Source organism: Bactrocera latifrons, unplaced genomic scaffold, assembly GCF_001853355.1.
Source record: "Bactrocera latifrons isolate USDA-ARS-PBARC rearing strain unplaced genomic scaffold, ASM185335v1 scaffold_79, whole genome shotgun sequence".
In the NCBI taxonomy this organism is placed as follows: Eukaryota; Metazoa; Arthropoda; class Insecta; order Diptera; family Tephritidae; genus Bactrocera; species Bactrocera latifrons.
The window spans coordinates 648,108-658,191 of NW_017537478.1; the positions used below are offsets into that span (position 1 = coordinate 648,108).

Below are 10,084 nucleotides of genomic sequence, written 5' to 3' on the forward strand. Positions count from 1 at the left end.
TTTTGTGGCATTTTAAACTCTACTCAACTCTTGCACGGTTGCTCAAATTAGCGTTTTTCTGCTTCTGTTTTATTCGCAATTCTCATAGCAGCTTACGCCTCTCACTCAGTTATAGCAACAACTACGAAAAGTACGTGTATTAAATTTCTAATTTCTGTTTTCACACAACTCGTGGCAGCATTGTCGAAAACACACACATACACCATATATTTTTTTCTGCTGCTGATTATGCCAGCGTTCCTTCATCGAAAGCCCTTTTTTAGAACGACCTACGAAATTGCTTTCTGCCATTATGTTTTTAACCAAAAGAAATGCTTTACTTGTTTTCTTCTATTCCTTTCACTATTGAATTCATGCGCCCACACTTTTTCAACGTTTTTTACTTTCGCAAGCAATTCACTTTCTTCGCTTAGCATCTCCTTGTAATGTTATACGGAAATCTCTTTAGTCTATTTTTTGGTTGTGTCCAAAACTATTTGTAGTAATTTGCTGCTTTTATTCTTTTTCCTGTGTATATAAATAGGTATGTGTATGAAGTGTATTTGCTGTTGTTTGAAAATACAGAAGTATATTGGTCGGAGGCGCAAATCGCGATATTTCATATATAGAAGTCCACCCGAGAGGTGGCGCTTTGCAATTGCAATTTTAGCAACTTCACCTCTATAGCAACTGTCCTCTTCTGTCCAGCAACAAAAACTTATAATTTTCAAAAATGTACTACAATGTGCTACTATAAAATAATGTAACGGTTTTATATTTTCTAAATAAAAATTCATATTTCAAATCAGCGGACTCACTACTTAGAAAAATGTTTAATACAACACAAAATGATTCAAAATCGATGATATCAATATACAATTTCTAGAACAAAAGAACTAAATGCACGAACATTTTTCTTATCATTACAGCAGTTTGAATCATACTAGCTCAAAATTTATATGTTAATATTTACACGCATGCATTATGCCAGATCTGCGTCTTCGTCATGGGGCTGCACCGACTCGGCATTTGATTGATACATTTTTAATGCGAGTGCGCGCGTTGCAGTCGAAATTTGCCCCCACCATTTTTATTCATATACGCATTTGCTGCGCAACTTTTTCCGCGTAATTTATGTGTGGCACTCGATTGAAAGCAAGTAATTGCGCGTAAGTTCGTTCCAATCGCAGTCCACACAAACCAGTGTGCATGCATGTATAACTGTGTATGGAGTACGTATGTATACGTATTGCATGTGTGTGTAGGTGCGCTCACAGCCAGATATCTGCAGATAGCGAATAAGTGTATAATAAATGAGAGCGATGAATATTTTAAGCTCCTTTGAAATGCATACTGTTGTAAAATTACATTTGATAGCCTTATTTTGTGAGCGAGTGTGGGGCGTGCGTGGTATGTCGATATTTTATAGCTATCGCGAAGGTGTGCGGCGGTGCAACTGAATGTGGTGATTTTTTTCTGTAGTAGTGCTATAATAAATCACAAGAAGATATAAATTTCGTTGAGGTATGTAAGATATGTAGGCAGATCTGTGGATACAATTGAAGCGAAGTCAAGCAAAAAAACAAGAGAAAATGTTAAGTTCGGTTGCGCCGAAGCTATACTATCATTAGCAAATAAAAAAGTGTTCCATGAAAGAACTGGAACTTTAACGGTCAGTTTGTTTGGCAGCTACATGAATTAGTGGTTCGCTTGAAATATCTTCATTGAAGAATGTAGTTTTGCCTACTGTGAGCCGACATCGTCCGTCCGGATGTTCTTTGGCAGAAAAGAACAAAGCGACTGGTTTGCATATATCTAGATATCAGAGGGAGCATTCAGCTCATTGTGCTGGTCATTTATTCATAATATATCTGATTTCATATATATGAATTAAGCTCAATAATAACTATATCTTTTCATATTTGTTGTGCTACACGCACTGAGTATGAAAAATACGCAACAATATTAAACTGACAGTTATTACCAACAAAGTGTCATATCATTTTGCATTTTTCGCAGTCACAACTGTATGCCAACAACATTACAAGAGTGAAATATTTATCGGCGATGCAACGTTGTCCTCCTGACAATTTCCAACTCGAGTACTCGTACATTTTTGTTTCGGGGATTGCTGCTAAAAGTTTCAATGCACGCGCGGTCAAGGCGTTCAAGTGAAGGCGACAGTGCTAGCGGTGGCGGTAGCAAACGTTGCCAGTCATCAGTTGACCGAAGAGTGCAACAGCAGAACGGCTCTGCAACAGTGTGGCGGCACATTTAAACGCTGCACACAATTAAACTTTGACTTTGTCCGCAAGCTTATAGCGGAAATATGTACATATCTAAATGCGCTTAGCACAACAACAGCAACAACAACGGGCGCTATGCGTCACCGCCTGCAAGTGGTACGTTGAAGCGCGCCAAGTGGTGCAGAGTTAACAAAATGAAGCAAAGAATGAGAGGGTAGCGGTTGACTTTTTTGTATGAGTGTGCGTAAGGGTGTGTGTGCGAGTGTGCTTTTGGTGGTCTGATGTTGTGTTACCAACTTTGTTTGTTTCTTTATTGTTTGTTTGTCATATTTAAAAGCAACTTTTATTTGAGAGCTGGGAAGCAAAAGGCCAACAGCCCAGGGGGTTTGCGTTTACTCCGCTCTGCGCGTTTGTTTGCGCATGTGCGTGTTCGCAGAGCTAGCGGGTAGCTATTTGATATGGCACTTAAGTGTTTTATGCTGTGGAAACACACACACACACACACACATGCATAAGTTCAACAACTAAACTTTTCCTGCTTGCAACAAAAAATCTTTTACGTACGATATGTAGGTGTGTGTATGTCTCTATATGTACCTGTAACAAACTTTGTGCGACGCTTTGAATAAAATAAATAATGAAAAGTGCCGCTATCAGTAGTTAAAATGTAAGCTTGACACTTGCCACTTTGCCGCAAGCAGCAAATTTGACATTGAAATGTCTACACGAGCAAAATATACATACATTTACTCATACATACATACAAATTCCGCCATTAACAAACTCAAAAAAGTTCTAACACTTCAGCACTGACGTGACTACCGAATAAAAATTTCTGTTTACTTTCTCGCTCAAGTAACGGCTCAACGAACTAGATATACAATAATATACAGGTATGTATAATAGGTGTGCTTCACAGCTCGCCGCATACCCCGCGAAAATACGAAAATGATTTGCCTTTGCTGCTAAAAAGTTGGCGTCTACTTGCCACGCAGACTCGAATTACCGTTGCAGCAAAAGTTTACGCACTTGATTACTTGTAATCATGACAACTCGAATGATTCATTTTACAGACACCACGCGGCGTGTCATGTACTTACGTATTCAAAGTAGCGTATGAAATATTTATTAGAAGAGCGGAGTGTAGTTAAAAGCTAGCATTTTCAATGCCATAAAAATTGCCAAGCAGTCAGTTGCAAGTAATACTTTTTAATAAATGCTAACAGTCAATGTCGAAGCGTTGAATTAAGCGCAGAAGCGAGTTAGGTGACAAAGAGAATGGTGAATGACAAGTTGATTTATGATTTGGCGAGAAAGAAAATAATTTTTGCATAAATTTATTTCTTTGAAAGTAAAATGTGAGTGCAAAAATTTACGTATGACACTATTACCCTGCTTAAGATCAAAAACCCAACAAAACAGCTTCCAAAATAATCGACAGAAAATATAAAAATACATCCTGCGTCAAATTACCGCAACTTTGAAGCGGTTAGAGTAGACTTGCAAAGTTTACAAAATACACAAACCTTGTTAGCGTTGCGACAGAAACATACAAAAATCACAAAATACCGCCAGCTCTACCACTAAAAACACCATAAAAGCGTTTTGTTGCTGAAAATTTACGAAACATTAACCCCATTACAGAAGTAAGTCCAAAAACAACACGCACACAAGTTCACTTGACACATTTGCCACAATTTTGTGCAAACACTCTGCAGTCATCTTTACACCGCCGCCATCACTTTTACTTAAATATCAACACTAACACACGCAAGCAGTACGCAGTTTGCCACTACTCTTTTTTTTTTTATTTTTATTTTTTTTGATCGAAAATTATCCCTTCGTAGAATTTGTTAGCGTTTCAAATAGTAAGAGTGCCATTAAAATTTTAAGCACGCTTCAAAACTGTTAAGTGGCACCTGCGTTGTTGTCGCATCGTTCGGTTGCCGCGTACACCGTTGCCCAACAACATTTATCACAACTTGCTTTCGCTGTAATTTGCACTTAAAAACTTGTATAGCATACTTTAAGGCGATTAAGAGTACAATGTAACTGATAATACACTTGATTGTACACCATGACATAATGTAAATTGCAAATGTTAAATCAAATAGTTTATAGTTGTAGAACTCTTTTGGGAAATTAAATGCTGTGCGTTAAATTAAAGTTGTGGTTTTATGGGAAGTTCAATTTTTTTTTTTTTTTTGCGAAATTCGTATATGTACCTGCAATTTTTCTACTACTCGCAAAAATTATAAGGAAATATTTTGTGAGCGTTCTTAGATTTATAGGTATTTGTAGGGTAGAACAAGAGCCTGTTCTTCAGAACAGGCAGAAATTCAATTGCAAAAGATGATCCTTTCCGCACACAAGGTCTCTTGCGATTTACTATTGACGAGAGAGGTCTTTGAACTAGGCGAGTATTGATGGTTTAACAGCCAAGCTCGCGTAAGGCCCAGCCATGTTATAGAACATGCAAAAAGTGAGCAGAGTTCCCAGATGTTAGCGATCTGCTAATAACACACAACTTTACAGACATTTTGTGACTGTGATGTTAGTGATTGTTTCTTGGGTTGCTAAAAGCAAAAATTATTTAAAAATTGTGTAATTATCTAGGATGTAGGCGTAAAAACATCACCATTTACTAAAATTACAAAAATAACTGCACGTGATAGAAAATTGTTGCACTTAAATACGAAATCAAGACCCACAGACCTCATAGCACATCAGTCGATTGTCACATTTGTTGTCGATTTTGTAAAAGGCAACGGATCCGAAAGATCCGTCCTAATTATAGTTAGCTACTCCTTATCTGATATAGTCGAATTTAATGTATTGGATATGTGAATTGCTTTTTCATAGAACGTAGACGTAGGCGGATGGAGCCGGGCGAAGAAATTCACGCAAGTGAGAAAAACGCTCTGGGCGCCATTCACTTGGGAGTAGCCGGAAACGATTCTTTAACATATGGCTCAAGCAGCTCACGACTGCCAGTCTTAGACCAAGTATCTGCTGGTAAGCCTAAAAGCATCAGTTTAAAAGCGAGCTGAGGTAAGAAGGTGAAACATACTCACCCCAGGGTTGAGCCCTTGGTTTGGGTTTGGGTCGTGTAAGAAACCGTTCCAATGAAAAGGAAGCAACAGCCTCGAATATGTGACCCTTCTTTTGGAACGACACGCACTACACTTCTTCGATTTTGAAGCTGCTTTGACAGCACTAAAAAATAATGACTTTATGCCGCTTGCTATCCCCGCAAAATTAGTACGGCTGTGTAAAACATTCGGGATCGGGAAGGACCTGTCTGAGCCATTCGATTTAAATCGATGTTAGGCCTCAACATCCGCGTTAGTTCTGCTTTCTGCAGAATGGATAAAAAAGAGCAGCAAAAAGATGGATGACGACATTATTTGATGAGTCGACTTTACGTGTTTTTAAGAGAAAGGTTCAGTGGAAGATATATGGCCTTTGCGCATTGGCAACGGCGAATATCGCAAGCGATGAAACGATGGGTTGTATGAGTTCACGACGACTTTGAGAGACAGCGGCTACGCTGGCTAGGACATGTTGTCCGAATGGAAACACTTCATCTATGAAAGTCTTCGGTGCAGTACTTGGTGAGGAAAACAGAGGAAGAAGAAGACCTCTACCCCAAATAGAAAATGCAGTTTTATATTCAAAACCTAAATGTTAATTCCGGCAGAATACCTCTACACCTTACAAGGGACCTAACGGATCAATATCATGCCCCATGGGGGCTTAAAGCGCATTATCGCGTGTATTGGACTTCATATAGGTATTCCATGTAGAGCAAATGATTTGCAGCTGTTATCTCTGGCTCAATTGTTATTCGTACATCTAAGATCATATCTATGAAGCACTCACCTCTTCTTCATTGCTGGCCGTATTCACTGAGTCCATGCTTTGCGATAATCCCAGTGGTGCTAGAGCCATTTGATTTTCCATTGTCGAGCTGCTGGTAATGATTGTGTTGCTGTTGTTGTTGTTGTTGTTACTGTTGCTACTACAACTGATTGGACTGCTGCTCAACACACTGGTGTTGTTATTGTTGTCGTGCGTATTAAGTGCTGCTGTCGCGGCCGCCGGTGACGGTGTAGTCGATGCAGAGGATGTGTTCGAATGTGACGAGGTTTCGTTGACCGAATTGGCTGCTAGAGCAGCAACAGCGTTGGCTGTTTGAGCGCCGGCACTCGCGTTTGAAACCGCTGTCGCTGTTGTAGTTGTTGTATTTGCTGTCGGCGCTGTAGCGGTCAGCGATGTGACGGTGTTTGGTGTGCCGCTAGCTGTGCTGGCACTACTGATGATCAAATGTTGTTGTTGTTGCTGTTGTGCCTGCAATTGCTGACGCAATGACTGTTGCTGTTGTTGTTGCTGCTGTTGCTGTTGCTGCTGATAAACGTGCTGCTGACTCAGCGAATGCTGGGCGTGATGATGATGATGCTGCTGCTGCTGTTGTTGTTGTTGTTGTGCCTGTTGCTGTAACACAACGTGCTGCTGATGTGCGGCGGCAGCAGCCACGGCAGCCGCTGCGGCCGGTGACAACGAATGCGATGCAGCCGCAACCGAATGCAAGTGCTGATTCAACAATGCAGCGGCCGAGGAATTATAATGTTGGGCGGCGACAGCGATGCGTTGTTGCTGTGCTGCGGCGGCGGCAGCTGCAGCTGCGGCAGCGACCTGTGTGTGGTGGTGGTGTTGGTGGTGGTGTTGATGTGTATTGACGGCGGCAGTGGCGGCGTATTGGGCAGCAGCGGCGGCAGCGGCGGGATTAAAGGTCAATTGATGGCCGGCCTTGAGGGCGACTGCGGCGGCTGGTGTGGCGGCGTACTGGACTTGTGGTGTCAGTTGGGCGGCGGCGACGGCGGGTATGACCGAAACGGCGGTGGCGCACTGTCGCTTGGGCGATAACACCTGTGGGGCACTCGCTGGCGTTTGCGGCAGCGTTGGCCTGCGTTTAATCGCAATCGACGAAATGGTGATGGCTTTTTTCGAAACGTTTGGCTGGGGTGTAGTGATCTGGTGCCGTTTTTCTACTTGTGCTACTTACCACGCTCACGTTCACTTTGCTTACTGTGCTGGCTTACGTGCGAATCTCAAGCGTTACGCTTTATCATATACGAATTGGTTTGATGGAAAAGTATAGTTGTACCCCTTCAACTTGTACATGGGGAATTCAGCATAACTGTAAGTAGAAAACATATATACAGCGTATTAAAGAAACTGTAGTTGTCTTTTTAATATATAAAAGTTTATTCAAGTAAATCACTTTAAGTACGTAAAACACTTTCGCTCTTTCTCAGAATATTTGCAACTTCTTAAAAAGGCATTACCCCCACCAAATGTACGCGTAATGTACGAGCAAGTGAAAATCTAAATTCACCATAAATTTCTTGAAAATTCATCTCGCTGCACATTAATAGCAACTCCTATTCTCTATCGCTATCGTTTATAGTGCTTGTGGTTGTCGCTACAAAGTAATGGTATATGCATATTCACCATTGTGTGAAAGTATACCTGCTTCTGCCGCACTAATCACCACAGATTTTTATCCTTACCGCAATGGAAAAGCATTTTGCGTGCCAGCATTCAATTTATCAACGCCAATGTATTTCCCATTGTCGGTTCGAAAGTATTTACCGTGGGGATTAAGCTTGCGATTTACTCTTTATATGTATCTGTACATGCTGGATATACATATATACACTCGAAGTTATTATACTGCGGCTTGATGGTGCCAGAAGCTCGTTCGTGTATAGTAAACAGTTTTAGATCGTTTTCAGTTGTTGAGTCCATTTTGTGTTTTCTGAGCAATTTTTCCATAACAATGTACAGTATATGCATATTGTTAATGCCGTCAGAAAGAGGAGATTTCAGCAATCATAAGACATATTCCAATTAAACAAATTTGAAATCTCTACTTGAGATTTTTTTTATTGAAAATTTGGTTTTTTTTCGATATTAAGTCAATAAAAAAAAAAAAAAATATTTTCAATTAAAAAAATGCAGTGATTTTTAGACAAAAAAAGTTTAATTTCTAAAATAAATATAAAAAACCTACAAACTGAGTTACGTACAATTTTCACATAAAATTTGAGGTTATGTGAAAAAAATTGATCTTTTTATTACCAAAAACTTTTTTGAAAGGACTTGTTGCTACCAGAGATCAATATAAACAGCTTTTAAACCTCAAAATTCAAACCACGCACTTCCGCTTCCTTTTCCCGATTTCAGATCGCTCATAAAATATGTTTCCTTTAATGTGTGTTACTTTATATTTCGGCGCTGATGGGAGAAGGATGAGAAGGATGCTGCTATGATTTTTTTTTTTTTTTTTGTGTTGGTTTTCCAAACTTAACTGCCCTGTTCTATACCGTATGCACGAATAAAAACAATATTTACAATTGCTGCAGATAATAAGTGAAAACTTTTTTTATTATTTAGAACGAGAATACTGCAGGCAATGCCTAGAGCATAGCACCAAAAAATCAATGAAGCATCTCTTGTGCATTTGTCCCGCTTTGGCAAGACTACTCTGTAAACATGTGGGTCCCCCAGAAAGTCGTACACTGGAGGAGGTGACTACTCCTGTTGAACTTAACAAGTGAACTCATTCTGGCCTACCAGACTAACCTAAACGAACATTTTTCTATTGCTGTAAAGAGGGACTACCCAATTAATAGATAATACAAATATATCAAAGAGAAAATAGTAAGCGATTAATTTAACTACTTGGAGTACTGGTCAGTTGAAGGCTGTTTTGCTGCAATTTACCTCACCTCTTTTATTGAAAATTTTATAGCATGAGATATTAAAATATAACATAACTCGCATGCGATATATTAAAAAAAAACCGCCCTAAAAATTGGTTATCGACTTATTTCAATAAAGTCCATAAGCTTAATTCTAGTAAATGTTCGAAAAAATGTATGGGAATTATTTGAAATCGCAGCAGCAATGCCATACATAAAGACCGAATACAGAAAAATACGCTCGCGATTCCCGGAATATTTCAAATTTTGTTATGAACAAATGTAATTTATTTCGATTTATTAAATAAGAGCAAAGTATCCAGCACATCGATATCGCAGTCCAACTCGTAGGAATACATTTTTCCTGAAACAGCGCGTACAACTATTATTATACGAATAAAACGGATTGATGACGTCCTTGCAACGCTGCTTTACGTTCGCACTAGTTGCGAAAATGTCGTGCAACTTAAGTGCTTTTACGCATAAACACACAAACGTATACATTTTAAACGTGTATATGTTAATGCAAATAATATTAAATATTGTCGGGCATACAATTTCCCAAACAAAAGCGATTCTGTTGTCAGTCAATGCCAGCACACACATCAGCTGAACGATCTGCCGCTTCAGATGAATAGCGTGATTTTGCATATTTCCATATGCAAAGGATTGCTGTGTTTGTGATATTTATAATTTTGTTGTTGTTACACGATTTTTTGTTGCCTCCCCAATCATCCACCTACTCACTCACAAGTCGAACGCTGACTGCGTTTGCTGACATTATAATCGCTCCGACTGTCATATCTGTGTCGCCAGTACTCATCCGCAAGCGCGTCATCTAATGTGAATATGTAAAATATGTATGTAGGTATATATTTATGTAGTCAATCGCTCAGTATGTGCATATATTTTGTTTATCCTTGCTTTAATGATATTCGAACTTATTGCCATGCGCTTATTGCATATGAACGCATTGTTTGCATTACGTAGCTGGGAAGATTGGCGGTAAATACGACAGTGTGCACGTGCATGTGTGTGTGTGTGTGTGTGTGAGTACTTTTGTTGGCCACCCACACAAAAGCAATAAGTACA

At 39.5% G+C, this 10,084-nt stretch overlaps 1 protein-coding gene across 1 annotated transcript in view; it reads right to left on the reverse strand.

Annotated features, from left to right (window-relative positions):
* LOC108976597 (probable serine/threonine-protein kinase DDB_G0267686) overlaps nt 1–8,036 on the reverse strand; it is a 134,971-nt gene extending 126,935 nt beyond the window's left edge. The window contains 2 exon segments of the mRNA XM_018945815.1: nt 6,108–7,282; nt 7,946–8,036. Coding sequence (XP_018801360.1) covers nt 6,108–7,282; nt 7,946–8,036 — 1,266 coding nt within the window.
* Between the last annotated feature and the right edge of the window lie 2,048 nt (nt 8,037–10,084).